We start from the raw sequence: 16,604 nt of genomic DNA, 5'->3' as shown, positions 1-16,604 counted from the left end.
AACGGTATCATTTTAGAAACATATGCAACCTAATTTTGGAAGTAAATATGGAAACAAATTTAATAATGTTAGCAGGTAAATGTAACTATGGAAACAGGTGTAGCCTATGGAAGCAGGTAAATGTGTAACTATGGGAACAGGTGTAGCCTATGGGAGCAGGTAAATGTGTAACTATGGGAACAGGTGTAGCCTATGGGAGCAGGTAAATGTGTAACTATAGAAACAGGTGTAACCTATGGAAGCAGTTAAATGTGCAACTATGGAAACAGGTGTAGTCTATGGAAGCAGGTAAATGTGTAACTATGGAAACAGGTAAATGTGTAACTATGGAAACAGGTGTAATGTAATCATTTTAGCAGGTAAATGTGTAACTATAGAAACAGGTGTAGCATATGGAATCAGGTAAATGTGTAACTATAGTAACAGGTGTAGCCTATGGAAGCAGGTAAATGTGTAACTATAGAAACAGGTGTAGCCTATGGAAGCAGGTAATTGTGTAACTATGGAAACAGGTGTAGCCTATGGAAGCAGTTAAATGTGTAACTATGGAAACAGGTGTAGTCTATGGAAGCAGGTAAATGTGTAACTATAGAAACAAGAGTAATTTAACTATGTTGGCAGGTAAATGTGTAACTATGGAAACAGGTGTAGCCTATGGAAGCAGGTAAATGTGTAACTGTGGGAACAGGTGTAGCCTATGGGAGCAGGTAAATGTGTAACTATAGAAACAGGTGTAACCTATGGAAGCAGTTAAATGTGCAACTATGGAAACAGGTGTAGTCTATGGAAGCAGGTAAATGTGTAACTATGGAAACAGGTAAATGTGTAACTATGGAAACAGGTGTAATGTAATCATTTTAGCAGGTAAATGTGTAACTATAGAAACAGGTGTAGCCTATGGAATCAGGTAAATGTGTAACTATAGTAACAGGTGTAGCCTATGGAAGCAGGTAAATGTGTAACTATAGAAACAGGTGTAGCCTATGGAAGCAGGTAATTGTGTAACTATGGAAACAGGTGTAGCCTATGGAAGCAGTTAAATGTGTAACTATGGAAACAGGTGTAGTGGAACTATGGAAACAGATAAATGAATAACTATGAAAACAGGTGAAGTGTAACTATGGAAGCAGGTAAATGTGTAACTATGGAAACAGGTGTAGTCTATGGAAGCAGGTAAATGTAACTATGGAAACAGGTGTAGCCTATGGAAGCAGGTAAATGTGTAACTATAGAAACAGGTGTAGCCTATGGAAGCAGGTAAATGTGTAACTATAGAAACAGGTGTAGCCTATGGAAGGAGGTAAATGTGTAACTATGGAAACAGTTGTAGTCTATGGAAGCAGGTAAATGTATAACTATGAAAACAGGTGTAGTGGAAATATGGAAACAGATAAATGTATAACTATGAAAACAGGTGAAGTGTAACTATAGAAACAGGTGTAGCCTATGGAAGGAGGTAAATGTGTAACTATGGAAACAGTTGTAGCCTATGGAAGCAGATATATGTGTATCTATGGAAACGGTGTAGTGTAACTATGGAAGCAGGTAAATGTGTAACTATGGAAACAGGTGTAATGTAACTATGGAAGCAGGTAAATGTGTAACTATGGAAACAGGTGTAGCGTAAATGAAACATAATTATATACACTTTAAATACAGATACAGCTCAGTGGGATACACCTGTTTCCACAGGTGTAGCATAATAATGGTAACTATGGTGTAACTATGGAAACAGGTGAATCCCACTGAGCTGTATCTGATTAAGGTGTATATAATTCTGTTTCATCCTTTATATTATGACCCATGGGCAGTTAGAGCAGACCTGCATTATTTCCAGATAATCACAGATGAGGTGCGGTGGGGGGTGGGGGTCATTTTGAAGATGGAACCATACCTGTGTGTAGGGTCTGTCCATTGCATATTTGTTACCTCTCTGTTGTGTGGGTGTGAGGATGTGCACCAACCAGTGTCTGCGGCCCCCTGTGGAGATCCTGGAGCACCCTCTCCTCTCTCTGGTAAACCTCCACAACAAAGCAGAGATGAGCTGAGATCTCTGCATTTGTAGGTGAACTGCTGCATCTCCTCATGCGTGAACTAATCTGTGTGTCTGGCAACCAGAGTTAAGCACCTAAATATAGCTCTCTCTCTCTCTCTCTCTCTCTCTCTCTCTCTTTCCCTACCCTCTTCTTTCTGTCTCTCTTCTCTCTTTCCTCCTGTTTCCTCTATAATTCTCTTCGCCTCTTGTTTCTCTCTCAAATTTTAATTTACCCCATCTTTCTAATTCCTCTTATTCTGTGTCTCCCTCTCTCTGTCTTTCCTAACCTCTCTCTCTCTCTCTCTCTCTCTCTCTCTGTATCTTTGCAGGAACATCCTCTTCACTCACGTTCTTTCTGTGACCCATCCACATGGATACAAAGGCCAAAAGCGGGTCAAAGTCAGCTCCGAAGTCGGAGAAGAAGGAGGCAGCCCCCCCGAAGCCGAACCCTGTCCCAGCAGAACCGCCGCAGCCCTCTGATCCGGAGAAATCTGCAGAAGATGGAGCCTCCAGCCAGGAGGGGGCACCAGAAGGAGGTGATGCGGCAGGGAGCAGGTGTGAAATGCTGGAGAACTTAAAGCCCTTCATCATCGGGGGAGCCATCGTCGCCCTAGGAGCCGTCCTGGTGGGGGCGATCTTATTAGCCAGGAAAAACTGATGCCTTTTTGTGATTGGTTGATTGGTTATTGTTCAATGAGCGACTGGGTCACAGATTATCAGGGGGCTGAGCTTGAGTTTACTTTTTAGTTAAAATAACAGCAACACACTGAAACCCTCGACCGAAATATGTGCGTCGTTTCTACTTGAAGAAAACGTGTTTCATCAATCACTGTCACAATTGGAGCTTCAATCCAGGCCGTGAATTTCAAAGTAGCAAGACTTTAACAGCGCTGGTTTATTGTGGTCTAACCTCATTACTGATTTAAGAGGGATACGACTTATTAATCACTAAAGGGAATTTACTATGTCACTGCAGCTCAAGTATAATACAAACAAACGTATAAAGATATAAGCCAAATACAATAGAATTGAATAAATATTATAATGTGACTGTAAATGGAATTAAATTAGAGATGAAGCATCCACAGCAGTAAAGTGCCAGTGTAGTGCCACAGTATTTATTCTACAGTACAGTACCGAATCGTATGAATGAAGAAAGTGTGTCAAACCTGGTTTAATCTGGTCTAACGTTGTTGATGCTGCTCTAAACTGGTTTATTTGAATCTAAACTGGTTTATTCTGCTCTACAGTGATTACTGATATGCTAGTGCTGTATTAGCTAGTCACACAGTGTTGGTTTAGATTTACAACAGGCCCTTGGTCAAGTCCCTGAACGTCTAACGACAACAAACCGCTTCAGTTCAGTCCATTAACAGACGTTTAAACAACATTACAACACAAGTAGCGTTTTCTGAACGTTTAGGAAGACAAGGGTTAAATGATTCAAGAGGAAATAACGCACACATTTCACTCGAGTGCATTGCTTTATTTAGATTTCCACAGTGGGGATTGGAGAGTCACTGTGATTTTCGTTTCCTAGCACTGCTTTGCTATTTCGACGCTAGTAGAGTGACCACAGTGATAGCCATTAGTCGCCAAGCTTTGCTCGAGGCTCATTCCCGTGTGGATGCAGCCACTACACAAACACCACCCACTGTAAACACTACACATAAACAAACAGACTTTTATCTTGCACGCACCTCACCAAGACTCATCAGAGCTGCATTACTGATGTCCTACAATAATAAAAGTCCTCTGTAATGAACTTAAGCGGAGGCTGATCTTAAATGTCCTTAAAAATAAAGGTGCAATATTACTGTATGATATTTGTATTTTGTTTTACAGTCTCATGAATATCTCTGAATGTGGTGCAATTGAAGATGATATCGGTGGTGTAACAGAAGATATATCTTATATTATATACTATATTATATTAAGTACACAATTAATAACATTTACCGTTGTTTGATGCCATAGAAAAAATGTTTTTTTAAATGATTTCCCCTTTAAAAGTCTTTTAGATATTTGTTTTATTTTAAAAAAAAAGAGAACATTGAGTAAACACAATTATAATGAATGGAATTATAAGAATGAACCCATAAATTGGTTTAAAACTTAGAGCTTGTAAATCATTTCCCAGGAATAATAATATAATAAAATTAATAAAAATAATATTAAATCCATAGGAATAACCCTTAAACAGTACAAAACCTTTATTTTATTTGTCATTTTTTTATGTCGTTGCACAAAGAACACCTTCACAGAGTCTTTATTTGAGGAGTTGTTGTTGTTTGTTGTGTGTTGATGCATTGCACAGATTTTTAATGACGGGTTACAGCATCATGTGGTTACAAATGTAGAAGAAGAGTATAATTATATTTATTATATTTATCTGGTGTATGTGTGTGTACACTCTCTTGTGCCTGTTATACCTTGATTTAACTGTTACTTGTAGGCTTTTATAAGTGGTTATTTATTACGTTCACTCAGAGTAAATGTCTGTAAAATGTGTTAAAGTAAAGGTTTATGTGACAGTAATGAGAATGTGTCCAAAATTCGGGATATTTCAGGAAGTCGTAGTCCGTATAATGAATTATCTGACTGTAGGACGACAGAGATATGGTTCGCATGAATTAGAAAACACACATGTTTAAACCTGTTAATGCAGTTTAGCTCGTTTCTATTGTGGGACATCTCTGAGTCCAAAAATAAACCACTTCAAAATGCAGAAAACCAACACAGACTCATTGTTAGTCTTTAGTTCTTAGAGAGAATGAGACTTCCTTTTCCCTCAAGTGCGTATATAATGCAATAAACACCAATAGAACTCAGTAGATGAGGCTGATATCGTAGGATGTCGCTGATGTCGTAGGATTAAAAGTTTTCTGACTCTGATGAATGGTGGACAGTGATGGAGTTGACTTTGAAGGCAGTGAAAAATAAAGGAACATCTGCAGATCATTTTTAATTTTTACTTCATGCAACTTTTTTCAAGTGTTTCTCCCCAACACTGTTATAATGTAAAGATCAAACAGCTCTCTTCCATGTGAATGGTTGACCTTAATAAAGGACTAAGAACCAAATCATTTCCTTGTCTTTCTGTTACTTTCACAATGTATCTATTCTGCTAATAATACACAGAAATGTAAACAATTTTCTTGTGATTTAATATGTTTTAAATGAATGTAAAATTGTGTTAACGCCAGTAGTAATAGCAGCATTAGTAACTAGGATTTAGTAGAAACAGTAGTAGTTGTAGTTAGTATTAGTAACAGTAATAATTATTAAGTAATTAATAGTAGTAATAATATTTGTGTAGTAGAAGTGGTAGTAGCAGTTATATTGTAATAGTAATAATTATATATGTACAGTAGAAGTGGTAGTAATAGCAGTAGTAGGAATATTAGTAGTTATATTTTTATAGTAGTAGTGGTTGTAATAGTAGAAGCAGTAGTAGTAGTAATAGTAGTTATTTGTATAGTAGAAGTTGTATTAGTAGGAGCAGTAGTATTTGTATAGTATAAATGCTAGTAGTAGGAGCTGTAATAGTATTAGTTGTTGTATTAGTAGTAGCAATAGTAGTAATAGTAGTTATTTGTATAGTATAAATGCTAGTAGTAGGAGCAGGAGTATTTGTATAGTAGAATAAATGCTAGTAGTAGGAGCTGTAGTAGCAGAAATAGTATTAGTTGTGGTAGTAGTAGTAGTAGTAATAGTAGTTATTTGTATAGTAGAAGTAGTATTAGTAGGAGCAGTAGTATTTGTATAGTATAAATGCTAGTAGTAGGAGCTGTAATAGCAGTAATAGTATTAGTTGTTGTATTAGTAGTAGCAATAGTAGTAATAGTAGTTATTTGTACAGTAGAAGTAGTATTAGTAGGAGCAGGAGTATTTGTATAGTAGAATAAATGCTAGTAGTAGGAGCTGTAGTAGCAGAAATAGTGTTAGTTGTGGTAGTAGTAGTAGTAGCAATAGTAGTTATTTGTATAGTAGAAGTAGTTGTAGTAGGAGCTGGAGTAGCAGTAATCATTTTAGTTGTGGTACTGGCAGTAGTAGCAATAGTAATAATAATAGTTATTTGTATAGTAGAAGTAGCTGTAGTAGGAGCTGTAGTAGAAGTAATAGTTTTAGTTGGGGTACTGGTAGTAGTAGCAATAGTAGTAATAGTAGTTATTTGTATAGTAGAAGTAGTATTAGTAGGAGCAGGAGTATTTGTATAGTAGAAGAAATGCTAGTAGTAGGAGCGGTAGTAGCAGTAATAGTGTTAGTTGTGGTAGTAGTAGTAGTAGCAATAGTAGCAGTAATAGTGTTAGTTGTGGTAGTAGTAGTAGTAGTAGTAGCAATAGTAGTTATTTGTATAGTAGAAGTAGTATTAGTAGGAGCAGTAGCATTTTTATAGTAGAAGAAATGCTAGTAGTAGGAGCTGTAGTAGCAGTAATAGTGTTAGTTGTGGTAGTAGTAGTAGTAACAGTAGTTATTTGTATAGTAGAAGTAGTTGTAGTAGGAGCTGTAGTAGCAGTAATAGTTTTAGTTGTGGTACTGGTAGTAGTAGTAATAGTAGTTATTTGTATAGTAGAAGTAGTATTAGTAGGAGCAGGTGTATTTGTATAGTAGAAGAAATGCTAGTATTAGGAGCTGTAGTAGCAGTAATAGTGTTAGTTGTGGTAGTAGTAGTAGTAGTAGCAATAGTAGTAATAGTAGTTATTTGTATAGTAGAAGTTGTATTAGTAGGAGCTGTAGTAGCAGTAATAGTATTAGTCATGGTAGTAGTAGTAGTAGTAATAGTAGTTATTGGTATAGTAGAAGTAGTATTAGTAGGAGCAGTAGTATTTCTATACTAGAAGAAATGCTAGTAGGAGCTGTAGTAGTAGTAATAGTAGTTAATTGTATAGTAGAAGTAGTATTAGTAGGAGCTGTAGTATTTTTTATAGTAGAACACATGCTAGTAGTAGGAGCTGTAGTAGCAGTAATAGTGTTAGTTGTGGTAGTAGTAGTAGTAGTAGCAATAGTAGTAATAGTAGTTATTTGTATAGTAGAAGTTGTATTAGTAGGAGCTGTAGTAGCAGTAATAGTATTAGTCATGGTAGTAGTAGTAATAGTAGTTATTGGTATAGTAGAAGTAGTATTAGTAGGAGCAGTAGTATTTCTATACTAGAAGAAATGCTAGTAGTAGGAGCTGTAGTAGTAGTAATAGTAGTTATTTGTATAGTAGAAGTAGTATTAGTAGGAGCTGTAGTATTTTTTATAGTAGAACACATGCTAGTAGTAGGAGCTGTAGTAGCAGTAATATTGTTAGTTGTGGTAGTAGTAGTAGCAGCAATAGTAGTAATAGTAGTTATTTGTATAGTAAAAGTAGTAGTAGTAGGAGCAGCAGTAGCAGTAATAGTTTTAGTTGTAGTAGTAGTAGTAGTTTTAGTTGTAGTAGTAATAGTAGCAGTAGTTTTTAAAGAGCAGTAGCAGCAGCAGTAGAGTAACAGTAATATTCTCCTAAAAAGGGTGTAACTGAAGAACAGGACCACAATTTTACAATTCAATTGTCACATCGAAACGGGGACATAAGGACATCGAAAATATGGGTCACAGTCTGTCGGTGTGTGTTTACGGCCCCAAATTCCTTTTAGGGATATACTTGTCCTTGTGTCTCACATTTGTGGTTGGGATTTAGTTGGTACATTCCCAGTTAAAGTAGTATTTGGGTGGAATTAGCTTTCAAATCTCTACGTATTTAGATAATGTGGTAGGTGTGTGGAATAAGCGTTTAAGTATATAGATAAAATAGTAGGCTAATATTTGGTTGGAATAAGCCTGCAGACAAACAGGAATGTGGATACGTTAACAGTATTTCAAAAATACAAACCTATTTAAAACATATTTAAATTTATATAAATTAGTAACATTTGTGTGGAACAAGCCTTTAATAAAACGGAGTAGAAAGTATTGGCCATCCACTTTGCTAGAGGGCGGTGTTGCGAACACATGGCCCTGAATCTGCAGAGTCCGCTAGAGGTAGCGGTTATCTCAGATAGGAACTGTTCGCTGACGCTGCGTGTTCCCACCCGGAGCATTTCAGCGGAACACAGCGGAGAGGCGCTTGTTTACGCAGCTGGTGAATATTATTAATATTTTAATGATATTTAAAAACATTTTAAAACACAGATAATCACAGAGCAGTCTTCCAGAATGTTCAGTCATTTCCCTCTGATTCATTAATAGAGAAGTAAAGCATTTTGTCGCTCGTTACGTGGAGTTTAACGTCTCCATGCGGTGCGATGTTGATATACGTCATAAGGGTATAGTGTTTATTTTAAATAAACCTTTACGAACAACATAATTAATGTAAACTTCCCAATGATCTTTATTTATAAACAAAGTTTGAGTTATAATCGGCATTTCCGGTAAATTAGGGGCAAACAGCAGGAGACACAGGAATCTGTGGGGTTTTATCAAAGGTTTATTAAACCACAGATAATTATTTATACTCAACGTTAATTATCATTAACACAGCACAGATTCTTGTTTTTAAATCGAGTTTTACAAAGAAATCCCAACATTTCTGGAAACCAGGTTTGTATTTTAGACCACACACAGATTGGAGGACTATTTTAAAAAAAATGTTATGTCACCTTTAATTTAACAAGGCGAATCATTAAGAGCCGATTCTTACCTGCGGTAGCCACTTGAGGAAAAGTGAAAATACAGCACCTTTCCGTGACCGTCTGCAGACCACACCACCACGATTGGCTTGGCTTTACCCAATCATTATCGCTTATCAATACAGGAAGCAAAGGATAAAGAGCTGTCTGACCCTCAGACATTTACACATTGTGTAAGATCTGCGTCAACATTGTCATGTTCATTTAAGACAAAGAAGCTCTACGTTGAGGGGATCATATTAAAACAATGAGTGTTTCTCTTTGCTTTCAGGTGGGTCTCTGAGCTGCTGTTGAAGATGATTATTCCAGTGCGATGTTTCACCTGTGGGAAGATTGTGGGCAACAAGTGGGAGGCGTATTTGGGTCTGCTCCAGGCGGAGTACACAGAGGGGTAAGACTACAGCTTAGATCTAAACGTGGGATTAAAGGAGCAGTCAGTCGTTAGATTTGGGTCATGGAGTTTAAGTGAATTTCCCTGGTGATTCCTCACTGTTAGTGGAAGACTGAGACTAGGCTCGGTCCATATTTAGAACCCCAGATGACCACTAGGTTGAGGTTAATAATCACGTTACCTCTGATCTGATTTTGTGTAATTTATTTATATATTTTTCCTCCCCTCAGTGATGCCCTGGATGCTCTGGGATTAAAGCGCTACTGCTGCAGGAGGATGCTCCTGTCTCACGTCGACCTCATTGAGAAATTATTGAACTACGCTCCGCTGGAGAAATAACCTTCACAAACTGGACTCAACTCACTGCTTTCTTTCTTTAGTGTCCTCCCCAAACTCTGTATGTGTTCACACCAGGGCCCTGTGGCCACTTCTGGTTTATTCCATTGGTTTGAATGATGTTTTATAAATAAAGTAGCAAAATCACAGAAGTCTGATCAATATTTGAGTCATGTAACAGTGCTAGGGCACAGTGGCACAGCAGGTAGGTGTCACAGTCACACAGCTGCAGGGGCCTGGAGGTTGTGGGTTTGATTCCCGCTCCGGGTGACTGTCTGTGAGAAGTGTGGTGTGTTCTCCCTGTGTCTGGGTGGGTTTCCTCCGGGTGACTGTCTGTGAGGAGTGTGGTGTGTTCTCCCTGTGTCTGGGTGGGTTTCCTCCGGGTGACTGTCTGTGAGGAGTGTGGTGTGTTCTCCCTGTGTCTGGGTGGGTTTCCTCCGGGTGACTGTCTGTGAGGAGTGTGGTGTGTTCTCCCTGTGTCTGTGTGGGTTTTCTCCGGGTGACTGTCTGTGAGGAGTGTGGTGTGTTCTCTCTGTGTCTGCGTGGGTTTTCTCCGGGTGACTGTGAGGAGTGTGGTGTGTTCTCCTGGTGTCTGCATGGGTTTCCTCGCAATGATTAATTAACTCTCCCTGTTACTCCGTGATAAAAAATAATTTGGACTCTTCTAATTCTTCTGAAATGAACGGCACTAATTGCAGTAACAGCTGCCAATCGTCTGAACAGGAATTTAAAATAGATGTTGGAAGATTGCTGTGAGAATTTGATGGCAGCCACGATAACAGCATTAAAGTCAGGTTGCGGCCCATTTTCACGGGTGGGAGAGGCTCAGAGCAAGGAGTTCACTTTGAATCTCCATTGGTCACCTTTAAAAAATACAGCACCAGTCAAAAGTTTGGACACACCTCCTCATCAGTGATTGGTGGAGTAGAGCTAGTCACTGTATAGAGCTGTGTACCAGCCCCTACCTCTGCACAACCCGTTATAGGTGAGCGGTTCTACAGATTAACTCTCGACGAGGCCACAGCCGTTCACTGAAAACCGTTCCAGGTCACGACCTCACGAAGCCGACTGAGAGAACGGAGAGTGTGTGTGAAGCTGTCGTCAAAGCAACAGGGGGCTACTGTGAAGAGTCTAAAGTATTAAACATAGTCTGCTTTCTTTAACACTTCTCTATACGTGTTCCTTCATAGTTTTAATGTCTTCCACGTTCGTTTACAACAAAGAAAAAACACTGAATGAGCCAAACTTTTGACTGGTGCTGTACGTGGTTCATATATTGTTCCCTCCATCTTTTCTGAGTCTTACCCTCACACAGTAAAACAGCTTTAAGGGTTGTGTCCACTTTTTTAATATAGTACAGTAGCATTTCATTACAAAAACGTACAATGAACAGAAAGAGACGTGTGAACTACTTAACGGTGTTAAAAGAAAAAGAAATCACAGTTTGACCAAACAGTCAGCAGCCACTGAAAACGTACAGCTCTGAACTAAACCGTGGGATTTCTGTACTGTACCATTTCCACAGTGAAGAGGATGAAGAGGATGTTCTGAACGCTGATGTGGATGAAACACTTTTACTTTTCTGGTCCTTTATCGCTCTCTCGCTCCTGCCCTGAGCCCTGGGGAAATGTTCTGGAAAAGAATAAAGAACAAGGTGAACCCCACCACACGTAAGAACACGTACAGAGGGCCGCACGAGGAGCCCTTATAGTCCTTGATAACAATGCAGTTATTTCCGCTCGTACAACACCAGGTCTGGGTCTCTTTAAAATGGAGGGAGCGGTAAGAACCCAAAACAACAGGAACCCCCCCCACACACATTCACCAGTGAGATCTGATTGGCTCTTTTCCTTTAAAGGAACACTATGTAATATTTTTACCTTAAAATGACAGTTTCAAAATAACTGTGATGCTCCACTGAGCTGAGACAAAGAGAACAGAGCCTCTATTGTTGCTGCTCCAGGCTCAGCACTTGCAGAAACTACATTATGTAACTTTACACAAGGGGGAGCCCCAGCAACAAAAAACAAAAAAACCCAATTTTACAGTGTTCCTTTAATGGCGGGACTTCCTCCGTGAACACACCATGTTTAGTGTTAAAAGCCTCTCCAGTGTCTCATCCACATTTATGAAATCTATAAAAAGTCCACACACAGATCAGTCAAATCATAAATAAATATAGATATGACTGACAACGTCTGCAGAGCAACACACTGGCTACAGTCTGAGATTGTAGACGTACACAGTGCTCCTGTGCGGTCAGTTTGTAATGTTTTGGCTGGTGTCTAAAGTCTCTATCCACATCGATTCATAAGTCCTACCTAGCGGTGTCTCTCTCTGTGCTCTCTGTGGCGCTCTCGCACTCTCTCGCGCTCTCTCTCCACGCTGGCGGAGCGCTCTCTGTGTCTCCTGGACGATCCTCCCTCTGGCCAGCTCTGACCATACGAACTTTCTCTGTCTCTCTCTCTGTCTCTCTCCCTCTCTCGACTCCTCATTTGCTCTCGGTCCCGGTCTCGAGATCGGTGCCTCTTCCTGCGGAGGGTGGGGGAGAAAGGGTGGGATTAGAGCGATGAGTGGGATATAGTCTCAATTCTCCCGTTTGTCTCAGGGTTTCTTAAAGGAACACTACGTAATGTTTTTACGTTAAAATTACAGGTTGTAAATCGCTGTAATACTGTACTGAGGTGTAACAGGGAGAACAGTGCATTTGTTGTTGCTACTCTGAGCTCAGCACTGCAGAAGTAGCACTATGTAACTGATTTACACTATGAATTACACTAGGGGGAGCCACAGGAGCAAAAAACCCTAATCTTCCCTTGTATTTTCACTCATTCATTCATTGTCTGTGACCTTTATCCAGTTCAGGGCAGCGGTGGGTCCGGAGTCTACCCGGAATCACTGGGCGCAAGGCAGGAACACACCCTGGAGGGGGCGCCAGTCCTTCACAGGGCGACACACACTCACACACACACACCTGGATCCATATGACTTGCTCTCTATAGAGTAGAGGCAGTCTTTCAGCGACTCGACCAGAGCCCTGCAGCGGTCATCACTGTACACTCGAGACTGTTTAATCACTGCGATGGCGGTCAGCAGGGTCTCTATCGCCATAGAAACCTCACCTGATAAAAGAGAGAGATAAAAGACAAGTACATTGTGAGAAAAAGTGTCCAAATGTATTTTAACACTTATTTAAACTCTATACAGTTGTACTTTATAAAAAAAACAATGTAAAACCAATAAATAATCACATTCTTCATGACTATTCGGTACGTTTCATGGTAAAGACGACTGACTGCTGCTTTAAAGCTGAATGTGAGAATGTAGCGGGGACCTGTAGTGGCTCCAGACATGGCTTTAGTGATGGCGCTGCTGGCGATGGTTCTGTTTCTGTTCATTAGCTCCTCAAACTCTCCCTCTGGGGTCAGCACCGCGGGGACGTCTCCCTCCCTGCTGGAGGACAGAGCAGGGTCCTCATTAATCAACTATACACACACAACTCTTTACACACTCACACACATTCTTCACAATTAATACACATTCCTTAATACACACTACACACACAAGATATAGACTTTATTTAAGCGTCAGTAACAGTCACAGCCACAGGGGGCGCTCACCTGTGTCGTCCAAACCCAGCGCCGCTGTTGTGCAGGTCGTGGGCCGGGGGGAAGAAGGCGGGGTTGATGTGCAGAGACGGAGTGTGTATGTGTGCGTGTATGTGTGCGTTGGGAATGTGCGGCGGCGGCGGCGTGTGTGTGTTTGGAAGGTGAGGGGAGGGGGGCGGGAACAGAGGAGGAGGGAGGGGCGGGGCTTGCAGGTGAGGCGGTGGGAAGGGAGGAGGGGGATTAAAAAAGGCGGGCAGGAGGGAGGGGGGCTTGGCTATCTGGGGCAGAGGGGGGAAGATGGGCGGCAGAGGTGGCAGCTGGAGATCCGTCGGAGAAGAAGTGGGCGGACGGTCGTCCGATTTGTCCGAGTCGGATTTGGAGTTGGAGCGCAGAGGGATCCCTGGGCAGAAAAACACAGGTCAACACCACGGCTCTGACTCGACTGAATCCTCTAAAAGCAACAGGTCTGTGGAAGTTTCACTCACGTTTTCTGGCCTGAGCCTCGAACGTTGCCAGGTTTTTGCGCGTCGCCGATCGACAGTCCACTTTCTCTCCGTTTATCTGACACTGTGGCATCGTCTGCAACAACTGCCTCACGGACTCCTCTGTGGACACAACTATCTCCGCAAATCTGTCAACAACACAGACACACGCTTTAAAACTGAGAGGGAAACAGAAAAGAGGGAAGAGAGAGAGAGAATAAGAGGCAGAGAGGGAAAGGGAGAAGAGAGACGGGGAAAACTCACCCTCTGGACTGACCGTTGGCTCTGTTCTCTGCAAATTTTATATCCACAACATCTTTGACCCCCAGCGTTCGTGCCACTGAAATTAAGTCTCTGTCGGAGGTCCACTTCAGTCAGACGATTGGATCAGAGGGACAACAGACAGAGAGGTTAACACCACATCCAACTTGTTTGCATTTAGCAATCCCCAGGATGCAACAGGGTTTTTGTAACTCCTGCCTATTTCTGTTATCTATTTTCATTTCGAAATCCGATTCAGAACTGGAACTCCTAATATGGCCATGACACAACCACAGTGGTCTACAGGACTGAACACACTACAGGTCTATTAATGTACCGTTCATTCATTCATTGTCTGTAACCATTATCCAGTTCCGGGGCGGCGCAGGGTCTGGAGCCTACCCAGAATCAGTGGGTGCAAGGCAGGAACACACCCTACCAACGTGTGTTTTTGAAGCGTGGGAGAAAACCCGGAGGAAACCCACGCAGACACAGAGAGAACACACCACACTCCTCACAGACTGTCACCCGGAGGAAACCCACGCAGACACAGTGAGAACACACCACACTCCTCACAGACAGTCACCCGGAGGAAACCCATGCAGACACAGGGAGAACACACCACACTCCTCACAGACAGTCACCTGGAGGAAACCCACGCAGACACAGAGAGAACACACCACACTCCTCTAAGACGGTCACCCGGAGGAAACACACCCACACACAGAGAGAACACACCACACTCCTCAGTCAGTCACCCGGAGGAAACCCACCCACACACAGAGAGAACACACCACACTCCTCAAAGACAGTCACCCGGAGGAAACCCACTCAGACACAGAGAGAACACACCATACTCCTCACAGACAGTCACGCGGAAGAAACCCACGCAGACACAGGGAGAACACACCACACTCCTCACAGACAGTCACCCAGAGCGGGACTGGAACCCACAACCTCCAGGACCCTGGAGCTGTGACAGAGACACTGTGCCGCCCTTAGGAAAATGTATATGTTCTATGGTATGAGACATATCGGAGGAAGCAGTAAATTATAAACAGCACATAAACAACAAAACAAACACCAGAAAATAGAGGGTCATTTGCTCACCCAGGAGAAGTTGCCCACGTAGACGGAAAAACGCTTGCCCTTATCTGCTGTACATCCTTTGTATGTGTAGACTACTTCTGGCTTGTTGTCATCTTTAGTCTTGTCTGTTTCCAGCAGTGTGTCACCACCCACAGAACCGGTCAACACATCGTCATAGAGAGCGTCGTTCTCTGTTGCGAGAAAGTCGCTGGCCTGCAGGACAGAGACACAGATATTATCAAATGCCATGGTCCTGGTTATAGAGAGGGCCCCTGCAGTTAAATAGAAACTATAAACCAACCAATGACCTTTAACTTAAACATGACACTGGTCTTCACCGGTCAGGACCCACACAGAGCAGATATGAGGTGGTGATGGTGGGTTACCGTGTGTGGTGCTGGTCCATGTGGATCAGACACAGCAGTTGCTGTTTGAGTTTTTAAACACCTCAATGTCACTGCTGACAATGTCCTGTGAGTGGACACAGGGGTTAAAAACTCCAGCAGCACTGCTGTGTCTGATCCACAACACACACTAACACACCACCACCACGTCAGTGTCGCTGCAGCACTGAGAATGATCCACCACCACATCACACCTGCTCTGTGGGGGTCCTGAGCGCTGAGGAACAGGGGGGGGGGTAACAGCATGTAGAGCAACAGATGGACTACAGTTTTTTAATTGTAGAACTACAGTGAGTGCTCCTGTACGGCCAGTGGGGCAGTAACATAGGTGGCTTTAATGTTATGGCTAATAGATGTGTGTGTGTGTGTGTGCTACCTCCTCCGCCTTCAGCTCCTCGGCGTAGATGTCAACGTGCTCTGCTGCAGCCATCGCTGAGGACTGAACCCCCAACAGCTTAGTCTTTACACAGTATCGGGAGATATTTCACAGAGGACTAACATACAGAATTAAATGCACAAGTTTAAACCTGATTTTAAACTGATCTGAGAACAGCAGCTTCTGTTTACACTCTCACATCTCCCACTCTACACCTCACTCCATCCTAACCCTCAAAACGCCTCATTCGCGCCTTAAATTGCGGATAAAACCGCCTCGAAATACTGGTGAACGTCTTTATAAATACTCCGCGTTACGAATGGCAAGAAAATCACTATTTTAACTGAATTTGAAAAAGAAAACAAAAAATCAATCTCTCTGCAACACTAGGTACACCTTCGTGAAAATCCGAAATCGACTCCGGCGCGAAACACAGTCTCTGTTCGGGGGTTCCGTTTCTGCACTACTTGTATATTTAAAGGTGTTATTTTCAATATAAATGCTACATTTCTAATATAAAACCATCGCTAAATATTCTTAAATAATCTCCGATTAAAAAGCTTTTCTTTATTTGTGAAATTTGTAATATTTTCCAGCTGAATTTTCTATAAACTATGATATTTTCCTCCCACCTGTATTCCGTAAAGCGCCCGCCCCTCTTGCACTTTGATTGGGTAATAACGGGCAACCAAGAATGAGTAGCCAATCAAAAAGCAGATGGCGGGAGTATATAAGCCAATCACGGCGCAAGAGAGGCGGAATATGGGTGGGAAATGAAATAACACAAGCTAAACGTTACTAGTCCTTGAATCGGCTTCATTTAAAGGAACGCAATGCTTCCATCCGCATTTACGAGGAGAGTGAGTAGTTTTATGCTTTATATGGTTGTAATTACACGATTATTGTTATAAAAAACAGCAAATACAAAGGGAAAGCCGGGTATATACCTCATGTTGTTTATGTCGTAGA

General features: G+C 41.6%; 3 protein-coding genes across 4 annotated transcripts in view; 2 read left to right on the top strand and 1 right to left on the bottom strand.

Annotated features, from left to right (window-relative positions):
- The first annotated feature begins 8,010 nt into the window (after positions 1-8,010).
- On the top strand, positions 8,011-9,557 carry polr2l (RNA polymerase II, I and III subunit L). The gene is made up of 3 exons (XM_066648303.1): positions 8,011-8,141; positions 8,960-9,079; positions 9,310-9,557. The coding sequence occupies exons 2-3, from the start codon at positions 8,985-8,987 to the stop codon at positions 9,416-9,418; spliced, it is 204 nt and encodes a 67-aa protein (XP_066504400.1). The 5' UTR covers positions 8,011-8,141; positions 8,960-8,984; the 3' UTR covers positions 9,419-9,557.
- A 1,198-nt stretch (positions 9,558-10,755) lies between these two features.
- LOC136671988 (cleavage and polyadenylation specificity factor subunit 7-like) lies at positions 10,756-16,167 on the bottom strand. 2 transcript variants are annotated; one of them, XM_066647914.1, is made up of 9 exons: positions 15,636-16,167; positions 14,877-15,068; positions 13,770-13,873; positions 13,509-13,654; positions 13,036-13,423; positions 12,750-12,868; positions 12,390-12,537; positions 11,737-11,947; positions 10,756-11,047 (listed from the first exon to the last, which is right to left on the bottom strand). In XM_066647914.1, the coding sequence occupies exons 1-8, from the start codon at positions 15,687-15,689 to the stop codon at positions 11,737-11,739; spliced, it is 1,362 nt and encodes a 453-aa protein (XP_066504011.1). In that variant the 5' UTR covers positions 15,690-16,167; the 3' UTR covers positions 10,756-11,047. The 2 variants fall into 2 exon arrangements, with proteins under 2 accessions (XP_066504011.1, XP_066504012.1); XM_066647915.1 differs by having other exon boundaries at positions 12,750-12,865; positions 15,636-16,165.
- Positions 16,168-16,385: 218 nt separating this feature from the next.
- The window catches only part of sdhaf2 (succinate dehydrogenase complex assembly factor 2), a 4,206-nt gene continuing 3,987 nt past the window's right edge, over positions 16,386-16,604 (top strand). The window contains exon 1 of the mRNA XM_066647842.1: positions 16,386-16,495. Coding sequence (XP_066503939.1) covers positions 16,469-16,495 — 27 coding nt within the window. The 5' untranslated portion in view covers positions 16,386-16,468. The remainder of the gene's footprint in view (positions 16,496-16,604) is intronic.

Source organism: Hoplias malabaricus, chromosome 16, assembly GCF_029633855.1.
Source record: "Hoplias malabaricus isolate fHopMal1 chromosome 16, fHopMal1.hap1, whole genome shotgun sequence".
NCBI lineage: Eukaryota > Metazoa > Chordata > Actinopteri > Characiformes > Erythrinidae > Hoplias > Hoplias malabaricus.
Note: the sequence above shows the minus strand (reverse complement) of the source record. Positions and strands in the feature narration are given on the sequence as shown.